Here is a 21,593-nt window from a genome sequence, read left to right on the forward strand (position 1 = left end):
TGCAGTAGATGTAGAGCAGGTGTGACAGCAGGCAGCCACCAGACTCCCCCCAGGTAACCGGGGGAAGCCTGCTCACCCAGCCTGAAACTCAAAACACACCTCCAAGCCAAGTCAGATCATGGCAATAAACTAGGTTTGTCGTGGTTATAACCCACCCTGGTGCATGGCAGTACACAGCTGTCTTCACAGAAGCAAATGTGGGCTAGGAGAGGGAGGGGTGGGGGACTGGGGCAGGTTGGTGGAGCTGTGGGGGATGGGATCAGGACATTGTCCATCAAATCTGCAGTAGAACTCATTCAGCTCGTCTGCCGGGCGGAGGTCATTCATGGAGTGTTGGCCCTCATCACCTGGTGTATTTAGTCTGTGGGTTCCTGTCCTCTGTTGCCAGTTTGTCTTTGATACTCCATGTTCCTAGCGTTCCAGCATTTACTCCTGATAGCCTTCCTGTCACCGACCCCTGCCTGGTTAACGAGTTACGTCTCTGCCTTTTCCCTGCCGGATACCTTGCCTAGTGATCGACTGCCTGCCCGTGTACCGACCTTGCACCGGAACGTTTACGAACTCTGCACCTGCCTGCCTCCTGTCGGGTTATTACACCCGTGTTTGTACTGCCATCCGACAATAAAGTTGGTTAACTGCACCTTCTTGTGTCTCCGAGTCGTGCAATTGGATCCACACACTTGTCTGCACCCCTCACAGAACCAGGGTTTGTCGTTGTTGTAACTCACCCTGGTGCATGATGGTACACAGCTGTCCTCACAGAAGCCGATGTAGGAAGTTACAGCCTCTGTTAACTCATCCAGACTGTCAGTAGCTAAAAACATCCCAGTCTGTGCAGTCAAAGCAGGACCGGAGATCCTCCAGCGCCTCACTGGTCCACTTCTTGAATTCCCTCACCACAGGTTTGCAGAGCTTTAGTTTCTGCCTGTATGCAGGAATCAGATGGACCATGACGTGGTCAGAGTGTCCCAGTGCAGCACGAGGGACGGCGTGATGAGCCCTGCTTACTGTGGTGTAACAGTGATCCAGCGTGTTCTCTGGTCGGCATTTAATAAACTGTCTGTATTTAGGAAGTTCATGGGTGTGATTTCCATTGCTAAAGTCCCTGAGGACAATAACTAAGGAGTCCGGGTTGGTCCGCTCCACACGCCGTATCTGGTCGGCGAGTGTCCGCTGGGCCTTGTGCACGTTGTAAACACCGACCAGGATGAATGAAGCGAACTCGCGGGGGAATAAAAGGTTTTACAGTTGATGAAGAAAGTTTCCAGATCAGGAGAACAGTGTTGTAGGCGTCTCACCGTGTGAGTAAAGGTGAGAGGACCTTTGACTAGAATGTCCAGTAACTCCACAGAAGAAAGAAGAAAAGTTGGAAGTAACTCCGCAGGAGTTTTTCCCCCGATGTTCATGAGCTCATCTCTGGAGAAAGAGAAGTAGGTGGGACTGATAGGCCTTTTCTCTACATGAAGAGGTATAAACAGCAGATATCAGAGCAGACTGACATATTTACTCCCCTAAATATCATCTTACAAATATTTATCTGTCTGTTGTATAAATGTTTTTAGGAACTCCAATTTAAATGTATTTATTCCTCCATTGAGGTAAACTTGTTATTATTGTTGCTCTTGTCTTTGTTTGATTATTTTTAACTTAAGAAATATGTCTTCTATTTCCTACTGGTTTGAAAAATGAGAAGCGGACGTTGTTACAATTGTTTGTTATCTTAGTAGAACGATGGCAAATTCAACTTTAAATTATTTCATTCTTGGAACTTACATCCAGGTAGGGACTTTGAGATATTTGTATTTCATGTTTACTTTAATGTTATACATTGTTATAGTTATCCTCAACATTTGTGTCATTGTGGTTATCTGCATGAACAGAAGCTTACATGAACCCATGTACCTTTTCCTCTGCAGCCTGTTTGTAAATGAGCTGTTTGGTAGTACAGGCTTGTTTCCATTCCTTCTGGTTCAGATCCTCTCGGACATTCACACTGTTTCTGCTCCGCTTTGCTTCCTGCAGATTTTCTGTTTGTACTCTTATGCAAATATAGAGTTTTCTAACTTGGCCGTCATGTCCTATGACAGATATCTTGCCATTTGTTGTCCTTTACAATATAACACATATATGACATTTAACAAGGTAGTTACCTTTATCGCAGTAATATGGTTTTATTCTTTTGTGAAGTTCTTAATTACTTTATCTTTGAACATTCGTTTGAATTTTTGTGGAAACATCATTAACAGTCTGATTTGCACTAACTACCTTGTTGTTAAGTTGGCGTGTTCTGACACTCAAGTGAATAACATATATGGACTTTTTGGTGTTGTTCTCTCTATTTTAGTCCCTCTGGTTCCAATCCTTTTCTCCTACATGAGGATCCTGAAGGTTTGTTTCTCTGGTTCTAAACAGACCAGACAGAAAGCCGTCAGTACCTGCTCACCTCACCTCGCTTCTCTGCTCAACTTCTCCTTTGGCTGCTGCTTTGAAATCATTCAGAGTAGGTTTGATATGAGCGGTGTACCCGGAGTGCTGCGTATCATCCTCTCACTGTATTTTCTCATCATACAGCCTCTTTTGAATCCCATCATGTTTGGATTGCAAATGTCAAAGATACGGAATAAATGTAAACATGTTCTATGTCATCAAAGGTTGACTTGTTGCAGAGATCTCACAGGTTGAAACTAGATCCATTATTATAGGCGTTAAAATGTTTTTTTTTATTTTAGGAAAAGGTTTAGAAACGTTCTTGTCAAAATATATATCAATCACTGAAGAATATGAAATGTGGTACATTGAAATAAAAACCTAACCTTTTAATACAATATTTGAAATTCATGTATTTCCTTCACAAACAGGACAGGTACTGTAGGTAGTAGAAATTAGAATAACACTTTATAATAATTACACACTATGAAGCAGTAGTTAAGTAGGAGCTAACACTTTGTATACAACGTTTCATAACAATATTTTGTTCTTGACTAATAAACGTATCTACTATGTCAGGAATCAGGAAACATTTATTGCCATAATGTATCAGACATACAAGGAATTTGACTTGGCGGTTGATGCGTAACAGCCGACAGTACGACAATGGACAACAAGACAACATAGTGCAAGAGAATCAAATCAAATCAAAACAAATATATTATTATTATTATGTATTGTTATTGTGTTTTTATACTTTATAAATTATGGATTTCCCACTTGCAAATGAAGTATTTTATACATTACAAGAGTTGTACATACATAAGATACCTATTGAGATAGAAGGGTACATCCTTCATAAATTGATATAAATAATTTATATATTTACTTATGGTTAGTTGTTGGTTCAGTATTTAGTGTTAGCATAGGGCCCGAGGGAGTCCTAGGGCAAAAACCCATAACAGTAATCAAGCATATAAGAACGTTCCCGTGGAGTGGGTTTGGCCTACGAATGACTCCATCGTGGACCCTGAAAGGATGAGCACGAGAGGGACGGCTGGGTTTCTGTTTGTCTCTTAAGATAGACAAATGCCAAGTTGTCTAATCAGTGTCATGCTTGAATGGGTGAAGAAGCCTCCACCTGCCACTACTGACTATGCAGTAAAACCACAACCAAAGGAAATGGCTTGACTTTCATCCACACGGTGAAGAGAATGAGTGGCAGTTTTACAAATACACTGATAATGTCAACCTGGTTCATGTACAGTTTCTACCAATGTAACATTATCTCAACACTCTGCTGATTGAAAAAAGCTAAATGGCCCCTGTATCTCAAAATGCAGTTATTTTTTGCATAATTTTAGCGAGAATTAGAAACTTAACACACAATGATTCAAACTGTAAAATATTTCATTTTTACCACCCACATTCCATGGACCACATGTACTGTTGACAATGCATCTCATGTTATTGAAAGCTGATGAAATAAACTACACGTCTTTCAACAGTATCCAACATTTTACATTTAAGTTCAGTCCGTACCTGTCACACCTGTATGTCAAGTTGGGTTTTTGTCCTGTCTCCACGTTTGTTTTGTGACTTCCGTTATAGATTCCTCAGTTGGCCTTATGCCGTTTATTGCTCCACGGCCATTTTCTTTTGTGATTATTTTCTTATTTCCTCGGAAAGAGAGATTTTGGTTTTGCATTTTTTACTATTCAGCGCTTCGAGTTAATACAGAGCATTTTTAGTTCTAATTTGTAATTTTCTCCTTTCCCGTCATTTTGTATTGCCCAGCTTTATTAGTTTAGGCAGAGCATTTCCACGTTCATCCCTCTTCAGAAGAGTATTTTGTTTCCAGGGATTTCCCTGTGTCTTTTTGTTGGGAAATAAAAGTTTAAAAGTGAACCTCAACTCTGCGTCCGAGTCCTCCTCAAGAGCTCCCTTACTGTCGTACCACCCGTTCAATCCCGAGTTACCCCCAAAGGGTCCAAACTGGAGCAAAATCCAACTTCCAACAGGAATAATGTGTACAAATGTATGAATGCTTAACATCCTTCAAAGCGTTTGAGTCTTGGCTAGAATCGGTTTCAAAAACCTCAAAACACAACATAAGTTATACAAAGTTAGAAAAAAGCCTCGGATCACGTTAGAGGGGTTAGGGAGTCGAATCTCAAAGCAAGACGGCCCTCTTGAGCATTCTCAATGATCAAGCTGTTAGTCATTTTATTTCAGGCAAATCCATTTTTTTTGTGTTGTACTGATTTATTTCTTTACCAGTAACATATGAACCAATTGATGAACATTCCTCTTCATCCCCGCAGAAAAAAAAAAAGTTGTAGATACAGAGTTAATACACTTGGAGCAGAGGCCAAACAAACCAGGAAAGGACAGGTTAAAGCAGGGGTCTCAAACTCATTTCAGGTGTGGGCCAGACGCAGCCCACTTTGACCGACCGTGTGCCAGACCAGGGGGGTAGGGGGGGCGGCGCTGGCGGTCTGACCGGTGAACGGTATGGTCGACGCCATAGTCGGTACACTCCGGCGGCAGCGGCAGGCCGCAAGTATCTTTTCTTTAGACCAAGCTAGTCTCCTAAATTTGTTGTTAATGGTACTGTTTTAAGTTCATTTGATTGCTAGTTTGCTCGAGCTCTTTCCGTTTTTCAATGCCAGTTCTTGCTGTAGACTCTGCTATTAAGTTGACTGCTAGCGTGCCCTCCTAACTTTGCTAGGTTTGACCCGATCTAACTCTGTTTTGCCTTCTCTTCTGAAGCAGAAGAGACTTGAATCATTAAACTCTCAGTTTGTCAAAACGGCACATGGTGATTGTTCACTGGTGTCAAGCGATTGTTGTTTTGCATTTTGAGGAGTTTCTGCTGAGGCCAATTGACCTGTTGTCTCCTAAATAAAAGGGGAGTGGTCAGCGCAGACGTGACCGACGAATGAAATTGCACTTTCTTGTTTGTTGCTCTTCTGAGTTTGTGTCCTTATGGTTGAATGCACTTATTGTAAGTCGCTTTGGATAAAAGCGTCAGATAAATGACATGTGATGTGATATCAAATCTGCCCTGTGCTATTTCAAAGAAACACCCATAGGAGAAGTTGAGCAGAGAAGCCAGGTGAGGTGTACAGGTGCTAACAGCTTTCTGTTTGGTCTGTTTGGACCCAGATATACAAACTCTGAGGATCCTCATGTAGGTGTAAAAAATCGGAATTGCAAGACTAAATAATACAATGAAAGTGTACATGAGTCCATATATGTAGATGATTGTCGTGTCAGAGCAGGCCAATTTCACAACAGAATAGTTGTCACAGAACAATCTGTCAATAATGTTCCCACACAACCGTAAAGACGCACTCAAAGATATCATGATTACAATATTTAAAAGAGGGAATAACCACGTTAGAACAAGAAGCACAATAACCTTGTTAAATGCCATGTAAGTGTTGTATTGTAAAGGATAACAGATGGCAAGATATCTGTCATAAGACATGACGGCTAAGTTATAAAACTGTACATTTGCATAAGTGTACAAACAGAAAATCTGCAGGTAACAAGATGAAAAAGAAACAGTGTGAGTGTCCGACAGGATCTGAACCAGAAGGAATGGAAACAAGCCTGTACTACCAAACAGCTCATTTACAAACAGGCTGCAGAGGAAAAGGTACATGGGTTCATAATTGATGGAAAACATAATAATAATGTGGAGAGTTGGTTCGGTCCAACTTGGGCCTGGGGTGCGGCGTGAACTACATGCTTCTAGGGAGGGGCTCTCGGGGTCGAGCAGGGCTGCCATTGACCCAGCAAGAGTGGTTAAGATCTACTTGCTACTTGCTTTTACTTTTATTATTTACAAATCAACACAGCTTACCCACAGTTTTGACAACACAAACACTCCCCATCCAGGACATTCGTCCGCCATATTTGAAACCTAGTTGGTTTAGTACGATGTTTGTCTGCCATATTGATAACTCTTCATTTGCTATATATTGCACCACACACTGGTATTTTAGATAATAGGCTTGTTTTCTGATGATAGTTGTTTCCAATAGATTTTAAAAAATGAACTAATTAACCGCACATTTCGAATTTCATTAATCGCGATTAATCACAATTATAAGTTTGTTTTTCTTCTTAAGACTAAGTCTTACAAGTAATGAGTAATCACTCATGTATTTTAGACACTTGTTTAATTGTTAATGATATTTTAAACACAAAACTACACACATCGTCTTGGAGGCAGAATTCCACCGGGTGGAACATGTTGAACTAGCAGCTCTTTCTGTTGTCCTCGTGCACTTTGCTCTCAACTCTCCATCATTTGAAGTGCCAGCAATGTCCCCACATTTAGTCAGGACGTTTTCCCCACCACTGCGTAAAGTGGTCCGTTTGCACTCGTTTCCCTTCTGTTTGACACGTGGCGGAACTCCTCTGCTCAGTTCTTCTGTTTGTTTTACTTCCAATGCAAAAAGTGTCTCCGCCGTCAGCTACAGTCTCACTCTCTGCGTCAAACTGACTGCAGTACGTGGCGGTTTGGTTTCCGGGGTCAACTTTTTTGCATTAACTGTGTTAAAATATTTTTATCGCATTAATTAATTTTACTTCACATACCTTCATTCCAAGCAAAACATCCAAGTTAACTTTGACTCCTGAAGATGCTCAGTTTAAATGACTTAATTTTACAGCACTTCACTTGACTAGTCAACTGCACTATTAATACACCCTAACTCGAGGACATAGTGTCATGTAACCTTACTTTACTTTAGTTCCCTTCAGTTTACTGCATTGATATTCACTTTAACTGTAGGACCCTTCAATCCACTTCCCTCCTTTATATTTGATTAATCTGTACTTCACTTGAACCTACTTTCACTTTAGTTTAATTTAACTTTACTTACATTACTTAACTAACAGGAATCCCAAAAAAGTCTACTTCACTTTGCTTCAACTTTGCTGTCCTTTACAGTTTAGTCTGTCAGTTAAACTCTGACCCACAAAGATGCTCACTTGACCTTACTACATTTAACTAGACACATAACACTTTCATTTCTATCATAACATATCTTTATTATTGTTAGCATTATAATTTGGAGTGAATTGTTAGTGGAGACTCATGGTTAACCATGGTTACAACCCTTTCATCAGTGATTAGATGTTTTGCCAAATGACAGATGTGAATGTATTAATTACTTTAAGCAGGTAACAGTCACAGTTGGCGAATGCATACAAGCTGTGTCTGAACTTCGACAGTCATATTGTCCATTTTCATTTGATTCTTTTCATGTTACAGAATTTCAGGAATATGGAGATTACAATTTATCAAAAAAACAGACTTTTACACACAATGCGAATTTTGGTCAAATTCAGTCCATACAACACAGGGTTGAAGAGCGGTGGACATGTAAGCCAGTATAACGATGAAAAGATGCGCACCACATTATTTACATTTTTTATATCAAATCTGCTCTGTATTATTTCAAAGAAACAACCTAAGGAGAAGTTGAGCAGAGAAGCCAGGTGAGGCGAGCAGGTACTGACGGCTTTCTGTCTGGTCTGTTTAGAGCCAGAGAAACAAACTATAAGAATCCTACAGTAGGAGTAAATCATTAAAAGAACGATTCCAATAAATGCTGCTGTGTAAGTCAGTCCATAGACGTTGTTGACTGTTGTGTCATAACAGGCCAGTTTGACAATATGATAGTTGTCACAGTACACTTTGTTAATAATGTTCCCACACAGCTGTAAGGGGACTGATAATGACATCAAAATAGTGATTGCAAAGAAAGGGTACAACCACGTTAGAGCAATGAGTATTGCTGTCTTTTTGTGCGTCATGTGTGTATGGTAGTGTAGAGGATAACAGATAGCAATAAATCTGTCATAAGCCATGACGGCCAAGTTAGTAAATTCCACACTGCCGTAAGCGTACACTAAAAAGATCTGCAGGAAGCAAAGCGGAGCAGAAACAGTGTGAATGTCCGACAGGATCTGAACCAGAAGGAATGGAAACAAGCCTGTACTACCAAACAGCTCATTTACAAACAGGCTGCAGAGGAAAACGTACATGGGTTCATGTAAGCTTCTGTTCATGCAGATAACCACAATGAGCAGCACATTGGAACAAACTATAACAACATAAATACACATTATAATCATGAAGAATGCATATTTAAAAAGTCCAGTTTCAATGTAGGGTGACAGTAGGAAATATGAATACTTTGTTGAATTCATAATGATCATCCTTCTGAATATGAGTGTTTACACCTTGCACTAGATATACATGTGAAGTGTGAGACGCAACAATATCAGAAAATGAGCTGTGAGTGAAGGTAGCAGTAGCTGCAGGTCCGGTAAACACGGTGTGACTGTTACTTTAAAGTGTCATTATTCATTCAAACAGCTTTTAGTTCAATCAAGCACCAAATACATGATGTTAAATTCTTAAATGCCCTAAGAAACCTTTTTTAAACCATCTGCTGCATCAACACAAAAAACAAAACTCAGACATGTCTTTGTATCATTGAAAATCAGAACTTCAGACCACTGCTCGTGACATTTTGTGAGTTTACCTGCTGCTCTGCTATCGTCATTGATTCCCTCCCAACTGAGCTGAATGACCGCTTCAGTGTCTTTTTCAACTCTTCAAGATAGGAGACGCCCACAGCACCAGACGGACCTCATTATCAAATAATACTCTGAATATTACTTATTCTTGATCATCAAGAAGACATTTCAAAGAGAAATGACACAATATCTGAACAAATTAAACCTAAATGAAATTTCTATGAATATATATATATATAATATATACACATATTGTTTAGAAAATGTAGGCCCTAAAGGTGGCTATTTACATATACAGTATATTTACATGTATGTGTCATATGTGTACAAACTCTGTACGTGTTGTGTAATTTTTTTATTTTATTCAAAATCCAGATTTGTTTAAGTCGAGAGGTAAAGATTGAAGTGTAGCAGTCGTGAGGGGGGCACCTATTGTCACGGTTTGGGTTTATCTCCTGTCTTATTTTGTAGTTTCATGCCTCTTGTGTCCCAGGGTTCACTTCCTGCCTTGTCCTGTCATCCCCTGTGATTGTCTGCCGTGTCCATGATTGTTTCCACCTGTGTCCAATCACCTGCACCTTCCAGTGTATTTAAGCCATGCGCGTCTCTTGTCCCTTGTTGTGTCATCAACTGTATGCCTTCATGGTTGTACCAAGTATCTTGAATGTAGGTCCGATAACGAATCTCGTTCCCGGGTGTTGTGAGTTCCTGGTCCCCGTCTTGTCTACGTCTTGCCCCCAGGCATTTTGATTTTTTAATTATTAGAGTACCTTTTTGTTAAACTCTGCATTTGAGTCCCGCTTCCTTCGAGCCCGTCATGTGACACCTATTGGGGATTGTTTTAGTCTCCTAGTTATACTGGGGTACTCAAAAATGTTTATGTGGCCTGCTATAGGAACACAATAGGACAATAAATTGCGCATTGCCTGAAAACATCCGAGGTCTCCTTGCTGGATCTTCCACCATGTCGTTCATTCACATCGCTCATGATGTCCACCGGACTTGAACCTGAATCGAATGCAAAAGCTAGCATTGCCCCAAACCTTTATTGTGGCATTTCTGGCTTTTTCTAATGCAAAAACTGTTATTCTGAGTGCGCACTTCTATGGAATGCTCAGGTCAATGTAAACAGGTGAACAATACTCTGAAGACATCAGGACCACAGAGAGCCTTCACATCTTCAGACTAAAGACACACCTCTTCAGACTCTACCTCCACTAACACACTAACTAACTGTTAGTAACTAACTAACATTGGACTTATAATGACTCTTATTATTAGCAAGTTGTAAATTGGCTTATTTGAGGAAATTGCACTTTCTTGTTTCTTGCTCTTCTGAGTTTGTACCCTAATGGTTGAAATGCACTTACTGTAAGTCTCTTTGGATAAACACGTGGCGTACAGACACAGCCTGCTCGCATGGTGGCTCTCATGGCACCGGTTCAGACCGACACGGAGCCAGAGGGGATTTTCCAGTCTGTCGGGTCATAAGAGGACAGAGAGTCTAGAGAGGAGGAAAGAGTTGAGAGGCGAGTCTCTGCGGCAGCGTTCGGATGCAAGAGTAAGAAGGAGTCAGTGGAAGGGAGAGCTGATAGAACAGAGGAGGCCAGGGAGGACGGAGAGAGGGAGCGAATGACGAACAGGTACAAAGTCAGTTAGTTATAGAGAGTAAGAGATGAAGAATGGGTCAGTCAGGCAAGTCCCCGGTGCACCGTCTCTACCACTGTGCCACATTAGCTCTTGTGTGCTCTTGTTGTATCCAAGGAGGTAGAAGAAGTTTTCATTCTTGGTGAGCTGCTTGGGCCAGAAATGGGGCTTCTCTGGAGCAGCTAGAAAATGGTTGGAGAGGCCTGAATCCTTAGTCCTGAGGCCAGTCTAAAAAGTTGATTATAAGAGGCTGTCTTCAATCTCTCATCGACGCAAGTCGATTGGTAAAGATGTGGATTTCAGAGGCTGTCTTTAACCTACACTGACCAGAGTCAGAAAGTTTGCAGAGAGGGAACTCACAGTAGATACCAGGGGGACCCCTGTGGTCTATGTGGCTTGGCCAATCAGATCTCAGGGCTGTTTCACCCACAGAGATCACACTTTTCGGGGGGTTTATGTCCTGCAGCAGAACAGTACATTTGGTCTTGTCAGCCTTGGTCTTACGCTATGGTGGAGCCAAACAAAGTATTATATTTATAAAGAGAAGCTATCAATCAAGAACCAATCTTGTATTATATTAATTAGAAACTTGTATTGAAACTAGAATAAGAAAAGCAATTGGATGTTCAGTCCTTAGTGCTTAATTGTCTCTGATTTTCGGAATAAATTGGGATAAATTGTTTTAAATTAATTCAAAATGCCAAACTTGACACAAGAGGATTTCTGTTTTCAAGCCAAACATTTCACACAATGTACACAAAGTGGTCCCATTGGGATTATATTTTGACCCCAGAAAAAACAAATTCCCCCACAGTGCGTTTTCCTTACATGTTTTAGCTGTTCCCCCTATTATACAAACTTAAACGATTGATCACCGTTTGCATTGCAGTTTCTTGTTTTCAAATGACACATTTACACCAACTTATGATGGTTGAATAAATGTCATGAAATGCTGTAAAACGTTGAGGAATAATGCCCGTTGGGTTATGGGTTAACACAACTTCTATTTTGTTTTTGTTTATTGGACTATTTGTGCAAAGAATTTTACAACAAAGGCAGTTCAAAATGCTTTGCATAACAGGATTAAAACAAGCATATATCCATCTTCAAATACACTTATCCTTTGTACAAAGGGGGGGTCTGGAATCAACCCCAGCTAACATCGGGCAAAAGACACCCTGGATTGGACACCAGCCAATCACAGGGCTGACAGAGACAAATAACCACTCACACCTACGGGCAATTTAACGATACCAATGAACCTGATCCCCGGAGCATGTCTTTGGACTGTGGGAGGAATCCAGAGGGAACCCACGCAGACACGAGGAGAACATGCAGACTCCACACAGAAAGCCCACTTTCCCACTGGGCAGAGTGGGACCCAGGACCTTCTTGCTGTGAGGAGACAGTGCTAACCACCACACCACCGTACACCGGTATAAAAACCCCAGATAAAAAGACTATATACTGCTCCAAAGGCTCCTTCACATATAAACTTATAAAGTTGTTCACCTGGTTCAGCTGTCTAGAATGTGCAACAACTTCATATATAAGCATCTGGAAGAGTCAGTTTATTTAAATAGTTGTTTAAGCATGACTAATCACCATTCATCTCTTCTACCATCAATACCACTTAGAAAGCAGCAACTGTACAATTTATATACAGTAGTTGTAAAAGTGTAAATGCAATCCGATTTTGATTTTGTGACTTGTGTAAAAAGCTTTTCCAATAAATATAATTCATCTCTGAAAACACTCAACGAATGACAAATTTGACATTTTCAAAGATTTAAAAATGGATTTTCACCACCCATGGACACCATGAACTGATTAAAAGGTACTTTCATGTTATTGAAACTGAAGTTATAAACTACATGTCTTTCAACAATACATTACATTTGACCAGAAACAAGACTTTTACATATGATGCGTATTTTTGTCAAATTCAGTCCGTACATTACAGGGTTGAAGAGAGGTTGGCAAGTGAAAAAGTATAAAGACAAAAAGATGCGCAACAAAATGGGTGCTCTGTTCATATCAAATCTGCCCTGTGCTATTTCAAAGAAACACCCAAAGGAGAAGTTGAGCAGAGAAGCCAGGTGAGGTGTACACGTGCTAACAGCTTTCTGTCTGGTCTGTTTGGACCCAGATAAACAAACTCTCAGGATCCTCATGTAGGTGTAAAATATCAGAATTGCAAGACCAAATAATACAATGAAAGTGTACATGAGTCCATATATGTTGTTAACTGTCGTGTCAGAGCAGGCCAATTTCACAACAGAATAGTTGTCACAGAACAATCTGTCAATAATGTTCCCACACAACTGTAAAGACGCACTCAAAGATATCATGATTACAATATTTAAAAGAGGGAATAACCACGTTAGAACAAGAAGCATAATAACCTTGCTAAATGCCATGTAAGTGTTGTATTGTAAAGGATAACAGATGGCAAGATATCTGTCATAAGACATGACGGCTAAGTTATAAAACTGTACATTTGCATAAGTGTACAAACAGAAAATCTGCAGGTAACAAGATGAAAAAGAAACAGTGTGAGTGTCCGACAGGATCTGAACCAGAAGGAATGGAAACAAGCCTGTACTACCAAACAGCTCATTTACAAACAGGCTGCAGAGGAAAAGGTACATAGGTTCATGTAAGCTTCTGTTCATGCAGATAACCACAATGAGCAGCACATTGGTGCAAATAGTTACAACATAAAAACACATACTAATTATGAACAATAGGTATTTAAAGAGTCCAAGATCAAAGTAAGCACCAAATGTGAAATATGAAACCTGTGTGGAGTTTAACATCATCATTATCATCCTTTGTTTCACAACGTGACAATTCAAGTTTGCATAAGATAAACAACTAACAGTGTTTACATTTTACAGATTTAGTGAGATCAGACTAGTTTAGATCTGCTTTTAGGCTTTTTCCTGACTCAATCCATGAACACATTATTAAGCCTTTGAACAGCAAAGATGTCAACTTGCACAAACTCACATATGACAGATTCTCCAAATAATTCATGTGTTTCTATTCATTAAGATGATTAGCTTATAAATGACAGAACAAGTGTTGACCATGTTTGAATGCTTATAATAACCTGCTATGTAGTCCTGACGGCTTTGGAATCGAGGCAAAGCTCTTTCTCTGCTTCTTTAAACTCTTCAGGTGAACTGATGTTGCATCATTACCACAAGACACTAACTGATGTCACCAACTATTACCATATTACAAAACAGAGAGGGTCCGTTAAACCAATCTTAATTATTTCTCTCACATTACATACAGCTGTAGTCATCAACCTATATATCCAATAGTCAATCAATACAAATATTGTTAATATCATTCACCTATATGTGAAGGAATAGGTGTTCATGTGTGTTATTTCCACCTCTTACACAGTAGGTGGTCTATGAAATATGGGAAAATATTTAGATTAAACTCAAAAAAATGTGACCAATGGTTACTCAAAAATATTGTGGCAACAAAGTGACAAATAATACAATTGAGCAGATTTCAATTGCTAAAACTTTGAGTAAAATGTATTGAAAAAATTCATTAAATCTACAAGAGATATTTAGTAAATCCAAATAAATTTTACAAGGAAAATTTATTCATGTTTACTTATCAAAAGTAATTCATAATGACTGGATATTTGGGTGAAATTTACTTATATTTACTGAATATTTGAGAGAAATTAATTTACATGTACTGATTATTTGGGTGAAATGTCTTTATATTTACTGAATGTTTCATTGAAATTGAGTGTTACATACTACTAATCTTGGTAAAATTCAATTTGACTTACTGAATGAAATAAGTTATATCAACTCACATTTTAGCACATTGTTAGTTAATTCAACACATTGCCATTGCCCTTCTGGACTTAAATTAATGGTTTGAATCTATTCAATAGAATTACGTGTCACTTTGTTGCCACAATATTTCTATGTCTAATTCACTCAATACATTTTTATGTAACAGTAAACTTAACTTAACAAACACATCATCATACATAAGTACAACAGGTTAACATTTATTTGTGCAAATTTCTATAAATACGTACAGGAAAAGCTGCATTAAATGAGCATGGTTTATATACATTTGAACAACACAAATAAAGCACCATTAACACTAGATAGCAATACTAAAACTGAACTCCAGAAAAACAAGAGCCAAACCTAAACTTCTCAATGTGAATCTTTAAAATATAATTAACAAGCATTGAACAAACAGAAAACGAAAGTTACGAATGTAACTACGGTTCTATGAATCCTGGATGACCGCCAGAGGCAGGGCTTCACACTGGATTATCTTCTGTCTCGCGCTGCACAGGTCGAGTCTTTATACCAACAAAGTCACCTGTGACCCCGGATGACCTCCTGTCAGGTACAAGTACCGGTGTCATCCTGGGATCAGTCCTACGGAATCTTCTCGCGAGTTCACGAGGGGGTGGCAACGTTCACTCTATAGTATTCTGTCAGTTTGCTGCCTTAAGGCCGCAGCACATACATGTACTGTATATCCGTCATAGGCATACCTTTCAGGACTGCCCCTGATGTGGCGACGATCCTGGTAGAGTGTCTCTCGATTCTCAATGGCTGAGCTTGGTTGCTCGCCTTGTATGTCTAGGCAATGGCCTCTGAAACCCAGTGGGGTGAGCGCTGCTTTGAGAGAGTACAGCCCTCAGTTCCAGCATAACTGATCGTTCTAAACCGCTGTATCCAAGCGTAAACTTCTACACAAGCTCTAAGGGCCCTCACTTGGTACGGTAGCCCTGACCTTGCCTCTCCTGCTGGAAGGAGGGGGGGGGGGCAACTGTGCAGGCTAAATAGGCTGGTTGGTGCTTGAGCTTGTTCACACCATCGGGAGGGGTGCTGCCTTAGGCCACAGAGTAATGCCAGAGCCAACTGAGGTACCCTCAGATATGACATGCAGCCGCTAAGGCTGTGATGGCAAGGAGAGAAACACCCCTTTTGGCCACTCACCATCTCGGCTCCACTTGTGTTCGGTCAAAAGACACGTTTAGGGTCTCCAGTGCCAAGGGTACATCTCTTGCAGTGGCTTTTTGGGCGCTCGCAGGACGTGATTGCGGAGACCCCCTTTTTTTTCACAGTGGGACGCCAGTCTGTGGCTCCCTACTGTGTGATGTCAACCTCAGTAGGCTGCCCCGAAATGGGGCCGTCTATAACCCAATGGTAGAGGGAGACTGGCCCTTATAGTGGAGGGACTTGTGGAAACCCAAGTACAGCAGGCACAAGGCCTTGTAGTGGGTGTGAGATCATCCCCTGCTCTTATTGTGTTTTCCGCCTGTTTTCATGCACTTCCTGTCTAATTTTCAACCCACTGTTCGTCCCTATCCACATCACTTGTCTTCATGCCTTGTTGATTGCCGGTCTTCACTCTGATGTTTCTCACCTGTGTCTAGTTGTCTTCCCCTCCCCCGTGTATATAAGCTCATACGTGTTCACTGATCCCCTGCCAGATTGTTGTAGCTCCATGTTGACTCACTTTCCAGCGTTTCCTTGTTTTGTCTTCTCGTGTACCTGGACCTATTGCCTGTTTCTACGACCACGTTTACCTGCCTGTTGGACCTGTACTGTTGCCTGCATTACTCTGGGAGCAATAAACCGATTACCCTTATCCCTGTTTCCTGAGTCGTGCATTTGGCTCCGCTATTGTAGCCTGACAGTGGGGTCCTGTTGAGAACGGCACACCGGTCATAAAACAGTTTCCATCTGTTTATTTGACTCTCGGGCGGGTACATCGCGCCCTGGGATTCAGAAGTCGGTTTGACCGATTTTTGCAACCACCTAGCGCCCAGTCGGGTCTTCTTGTGGCCAGGTCCACAGTTGAAGGCGTCAGGGTTTGGGATGCAAAGAGGTTCCTCTCGTCGTAAAGAACGGATCAGAGGCAAACGCCTCATTTCTTGGCCACCCTGATTGGGGGTTTTGACTGGGCCCCAGGTTCGGCGTTGCCTTTGGGAAACATGTGGTAGAGTTGCATGGGTACAAGCTGGCGTCCAGGCAATTTGTGGCAGTTACTGGAGTTAGCTGAGGAGGGCCAAAGTGGAACCCCATAGATACGCTGGCATGTTTCTGTGAAGAAACAGAACTGCTGTCTGCCCTGGCTATCTACAATACTTTGCTGAGGCACCTGGTTTAGCAGCTGACAAACAGCTCCACAGGCTTCCATGGTGACACTACGGAAGATTCTTCGATATGTCTCTGACAGGGGTGACTGCGCCAGCCAAACCCAGCGGCGAGTCTGGAGCAGGGTGGATATCAGAAGCAGGAAAGTTGAATGATTAACCTGTAGGACGAATACAGTTGAACAGCAGAAACGACACCAGGCATTCAGTTCGACATGCACGTTGTTTCTGCTTTAATTAACAAAACAGCATTCACATAAAACAAGCAATATCTAAACATCATCTAACTTTCAGTTAATAATAGCAATGTACAAGCCCATGTGCGTATCGTGTGACAATAATACAGTGTCGGCGCTATTCCTGCAAGAAAACGCTCAGGTCAAAATAACCGCTAGCTGATCTGCTAAGGCTTAACTCATAGCTCGAGTCTGTTGCAAATCTACACACTAGGTGTTTACACTGTCGAAATACCGTCACAAACCCTTTTTGAATTAGCGTGTACATGTAGAGAGTTTTAACAATATTGGGTATCATCCATTTACATAAGCACCAACCTGTAGGACGGATACAGTTGAACAGCAGAAACCACACCAGGGATTCAGTTCGACATACATGTTGTTTCTGCAGATCGAGCAGGAGTCACGCCCACAAACAACCCAGGTGCAACTGCTCCCGTGCCCCTGGTTTATTTAGTAGATATTAATTAACGCCAATCCCAGTTTTTACAGTGTACTTAATTTCAACTTTCCTTTACTTCTAAAAATACATTTTAAAAATAGTCAATATTTGTGTTTTTGAAACATGGATTATATACCTAGTAATATTTGTAAATTAAGATATCTGTACAAAATATATGTTTTTCCTGCACGTCCTCTCCACTTGTCTCAGCTGGGCTCGGGTTGATCTCAAAGCAGCGGGTCTAAGAAGCAGTTAGCCAATCACTGATTACATTACATGTCATTTAGCTGACGCTTTTATCCAAAGCGATTTACAATAAGTGCATTCAACCATAAGGATACAAACTCAGAAGAACAAGAAACAAGAAAGTGCAATTTCCTCAAATAAGTCAATTTACAATTTGCTATAGCTGAGTGGCGTTATAAGTACAATTTAAGTGCTACAATTTGTTAGTCTTTTAGTCGAGGTAGAGTGTGAAGAGGTGTGTCTTTAGTCTGAAGATGTGAAGGCTCTCTGTGGTCCTGGTGTCTTCAGAGACCTCCTTCCACCATTTAGGAGCAGGACAGCAAAGAGTCGTGATCTAGTCAAGTGTTTTGCTCTCAGTGAGGGAGGGACGAGCAGTTTTGCAGATGCAGAGCGGAGAGTGCGGGTCGGGATGTCGGGTTGGACCAGGTCCTGGATGTAAGCTGGACCCCATCCATTCACAGCATGGTACGTGAGCACCAGTGTTTAGAACTGGATGAGCCACCGGTACCAGTGAAGAGAGCGGAGGAGTGGAGGAGTGAGGGAGAACTTAGGAAGGTTAAAGACCAGTGGAGCTGCTGCATTCTGGATGAGCTGCAGAGGTTGAATGGAGGTAGCAGGAGACCTGCAGGAGAGAGTTACAGTAGTCAGGATCAGGATCAGGATTAGGATCAGGAATCAGGAAATCAGGAATCAGGAAACATTTATTTACCAAAATATGCCAAACATACAAGGAATTTGTCTTGGCGGTTAGTGCGCGACAGTAGACAGACAAGACAGCAGTGCACAAGTAATAAAATAAAATAAAATAAAGTAAAATGAAATGGAGGGAGGGAGATGATAAGAGCCTCAATCAGTACCTGCGCTGCCTTCTGAGTGAGAAGAGGACGTATTCTCCTGATGTTGTAGAGCGTGTATCTACAGGATTGTGTTGTCGCAGTAATGTTGGGAGTCAGGGAGAGTTGGCTGTCGATTGTGACGCCGAGGTTCCTAGCGGTTAAAGTGGGCGTTAGCACGGAGTTGCCAAAGTTGATCGTCAGGTCCTGGGTCGGAGAGTCTTTTCCTGGAAAGAGATCCGAGTGAGGGAAGGAGAGAATTAGTTGGGTGTCATCAGCATAGCTGTGGTAGGAGAAGCCACGCGAGCAAATGACAGCGCCGACAGAGTTGGTGTAGAACGAGAAGAGAACGGGACCCAGGACGGAACCCCGAGGAACGCCCCTAGTAAGAGGACAAGGTTCCGACACAGATCCTCGCCAGGTTACCCGGTATGTGCGGCCATCGAGGTAGGACGAGAGAAGGGAGAGAGCAGAGCCTGAGACACCAAGTTCCTGAAATAAACATGTTTACAGTCTGGTACAAAAACAGTTTATTCTCCATAGCGGATTTTATGTAACTCACCAGTGATGTACATTTTTGAGAGCTATGTTGTCAAAAACATACCTTATAATGAGCTCAGTCTTCCTTTGGGGAATTCTTGACACGGTTAAAAGAAGCAGAAGCAGAAGTATGGGCTCAGTTAGGAGGGGCTGACTAAAGCAGGTGAATGTAAGCAGTCCCACAATGTCATGAATTAATCGTGGTTCATTATTTCTAATCCCAACATTCTGTTTTTAATAGAGGAAATGATATTGTATCTGTTTTGTGTTGTTACACGGAATTCTGTTTGTGTGAGGAGGATCATGATCAACTCAACAAAGGTTTCTTATTTTATACTTTCTGCCTACGTGGACACTGGGCTGTTGAAATACTTGTGGTTCATGTTCATCCTGTCTTTATATGTGTTAATAGTTTGTTCCAATGTGCTGCTCATTGTCGTTATCTGCATGAACAGAAGCTTACATGAACCCATGTACCTTTTCCTCTGCAGTCTGTTTGTAAATGAGCTGTTTGGTAGTACAGGCTTGTTTCCATTCCTTCTGGTTCAGATCCTCTCGGACATTCATACTGTTTCTTTTTCATCTTGCTACCTGCAGATTTTCTGTTTGTTTTCTTATGCCTGTATGGAATTTTTCAATTTAGCTATGATGTCTTATGACAGATATCTTGCTATCTGTTATCCTCTACAGTACAACACACGTATGACATTTAAAAGAGTTACTTTTCTTCTCACTGTTATCTGGTCTTATGCCTCCTTTTTATGTTTGGTTCCAGTCATATTGAGCAGCTCTTTACAGCTGTGTGGAAACATCATTAACAAAGTCTACTGTGACAACTACTCCATAAGCAAACTGGCCTGCTCTGACATAACAGCCAGCAACATCTATGGACTCTTTGCTACCGGTCTCACCATTGCATTTCCTGTTTCTCTCATCCTGTTCTCCTACATGAGGATCCTGAAGGTTTGTTTCTGTGGCTCTAAACAGACCCGACAGAAAGCCGTCAGTACCTGCTCACCTCACGTCGCTTCTCTGCTCAACTTCTCCTTTGGGTGTTTCTTTGAAATAATACAGAGCAGATTTGATATGAACGATGTTCCCAACATGATAAGAGTGTTTTTATCTTTGTACTGGCTCACTTGCCAACCTCTCTTAAACCCTTTTTTACATGGCCTGAATATGAAAAATATCCGCATCCGATGTAGAAATCTGATTTTTCTTTGAAAATAGATGACTTTCGATCATCCCGCAGATTTTCAGCTTTTATTTAAGTGCGTTATGCTTTACTATCAGAAAACGACTTATCGTATATATTGTTGAAACTTGTGCTTCAAGGGAACATTTAGATTCACATCATGTCAACTTGAGTAATATGTATGACTTACAGTTAGAAATGAGACTTAATTATATTTCATAGAAGGGGAGTAAAACATTTGTGTAGTTTGTGTGAATCTTTATGAACAAGTTCCACTCAATAAACATCTCAAGAATGCTTTTAGTTTTCATGTCTTTCTTACGGGACTTTTTGGTAAAAGTACAGTAGCCTGGCAAAGCAATAAGACTGGACATTATGAACTCTTTGCAATGAGGTCCTCTACTCTAGCAACCCATTATCGGTCATTTGATATCTAGATATGCTTGTTAGTCCGCTTACAGTTTTTTCTGATTGCTTAAGCAAATTTTTTGTAACTATTGGCTATTTTTGCAAAACTCTACACACAAATAAGAAAACCTTTCACCCAATTATCAAAACATTGTAGTTCTCTTGCAAAAGCGAACACAGCTAGATTAACTCTTCACACCTTCGTAAAAATTGTGTTTTCGTATCAAACAGTAAACACAAGCTATCATCTACTAAGCACACAATGTGCCAACTACACACTGATGGTATGAATACAAAACACTTTGTGTCTTCATTTTGCTTTCTCTGTGTACAGATGTCAATTTGAGGTCATACTTTTGTCATAGTGTCATGTAAACATACAAGGATCCAAACTTCAAGTGTTGCTGTTTATTCACACATATCAAAACCAGGACAAAGTCGGAACACAAAATAGTTATTTCACAAAAAAAAAAAAAGACAATCAGCCTACATCATGTCGTCTTTCTGGGTCCGGCCACATCGCATGCGATGTCTTCCAGTCCAAGGCACTGGGGAAAATATCTCCTTGAATGCCGTATCCAGGCCTGACATGATGCCTGGTCAATATCAGGATCAGGATCAGGAATCAGGAAACATTTATTTGCCAAAATATGTCAAACATACAAGGAATTTGTCTTGGCGGTTAGTGCGCGACAGTAGACAGACAAGACAACAGTGCACAAGTAATAAAATAAAGTAGAATGAGATGCTAATGCAATGGGTTAGTAGAATAAGGCTAAGGCTATGGGTTAGTATAAAACAAGGGAATAAAGTTAAACATTTTAAATATTAAAAAGAAAAATATTACAGTTTTTGCCCGTTGCTTGAACACATTTTGTAATATTTCGCT

The 21,593-nt window shown here is 40.9% G+C and overlaps 5 protein-coding genes across 5 annotated transcripts; 2 read left to right on the forward strand and 3 right to left on the reverse strand.

The window, feature by feature from the left end:
- Positions 1–259: 259 nt before the first annotated feature.
- LOC120823483 (olfactory receptor 11A1-like) lies at positions 260–4,339 on the forward strand. The gene has a single exon (XM_078105329.1). It carries the CDS (start codon positions 1,732–1,734, stop codon positions 2,680–2,682), a length of 951 nt encoding a protein of 316 aa, XP_077961455.1. The 5' UTR covers positions 260–1,731; the 3' UTR covers positions 2,683–4,339.
- Positions 4,340–5,413: 1,074 nt separating this feature from the next.
- On the reverse strand, positions 5,414–6,223 carry LOC120828338 (olfactory receptor 6E1-like). The gene has a single exon (XM_040191874.2). The coding sequence runs from the start codon at positions 6,221–6,223 to the stop codon at positions 5,414–5,416; it is 810 nt and encodes a 269-aa protein (XP_040047808.2).
- Positions 6,224–7,746: 1,523 nt separating this feature from the next.
- Positions 7,747–8,667, reverse strand: LOC120828442 (olfactory receptor 4B13-like). Its single transcript, XM_040192020.2, has one exon. It carries the CDS (start codon positions 8,665–8,667, stop codon positions 7,747–7,749), a length of 921 nt encoding a protein of 306 aa, XP_040047954.2.
- Positions 8,668–12,352: 3,685 nt separating this feature from the next.
- LOC120823506 (olfactory receptor 10J5-like) lies at positions 12,353–13,538 on the reverse strand. The gene has a single exon (XM_040183545.2). The coding sequence runs from the start codon at positions 13,467–13,469 to the stop codon at positions 12,531–12,533; it is 939 nt and encodes a 312-aa protein (XP_040039479.2). The 5' UTR covers positions 13,470–13,538; the 3' UTR covers positions 12,353–12,530.
- A 4,218-nt stretch (positions 13,539–17,756) lies between these two features.
- LOC120823476 (olfactory receptor 52D1-like) lies at positions 17,757–20,593 on the forward strand. The gene has a single exon (XM_040183478.2). It carries the CDS (start codon positions 19,348–19,350, stop codon positions 20,323–20,325), a length of 978 nt encoding a protein of 325 aa, XP_040039412.1. The 5' UTR covers positions 17,757–19,347; the 3' UTR covers positions 20,326–20,593.
- The last annotated feature ends 1,000 nt before the right edge of the window (positions 20,594–21,593 follow it).

The sequence above is a fragment of the Gasterosteus aculeatus genome, chromosome 1 (genome assembly GCF_964276395.1).
Source record: "Gasterosteus aculeatus chromosome 1, fGasAcu3.hap1.1, whole genome shotgun sequence".
Classification (NCBI taxonomy): Eukaryota; Metazoa; Chordata; class Actinopteri; order Perciformes; family Gasterosteidae; genus Gasterosteus; species Gasterosteus aculeatus.

Bases quoted from the DNA above. Each gene is read 5' to 3' on its own strand.
- LOC120823476 (XM_040183478.2), top strand. From the start codon at position 19,348: ATGATATTGTATCTGTTTTGTGTTGTTACACGGAATTCTGTTTGTGTG.
- LOC120823483 (XM_078105329.1), top strand. From the start codon at position 1,732: ATGGCAAATTCAACTTTAAATTATTTCATTCTTGGAACTTACATCCAG.
- LOC120828338 (XM_040191874.2), bottom strand. From the start codon at position 6,223: ATGGCAGCCCTGCTCGACCCCGAGAGCCCCTCCCTAGAAGCATGTAGT.
- LOC120828442 (XM_040192020.2), bottom strand. From the start codon at position 8,667: ATGATCATTATGAATTCAACAAAGTATTCATATTTCCTACTGTCACCC.
- LOC120823506 (XM_040183545.2), bottom strand. From the start codon at position 13,469: ATGATAATGATGATGTTAAACTCCACACAGGTTTCATATTTCACATTT.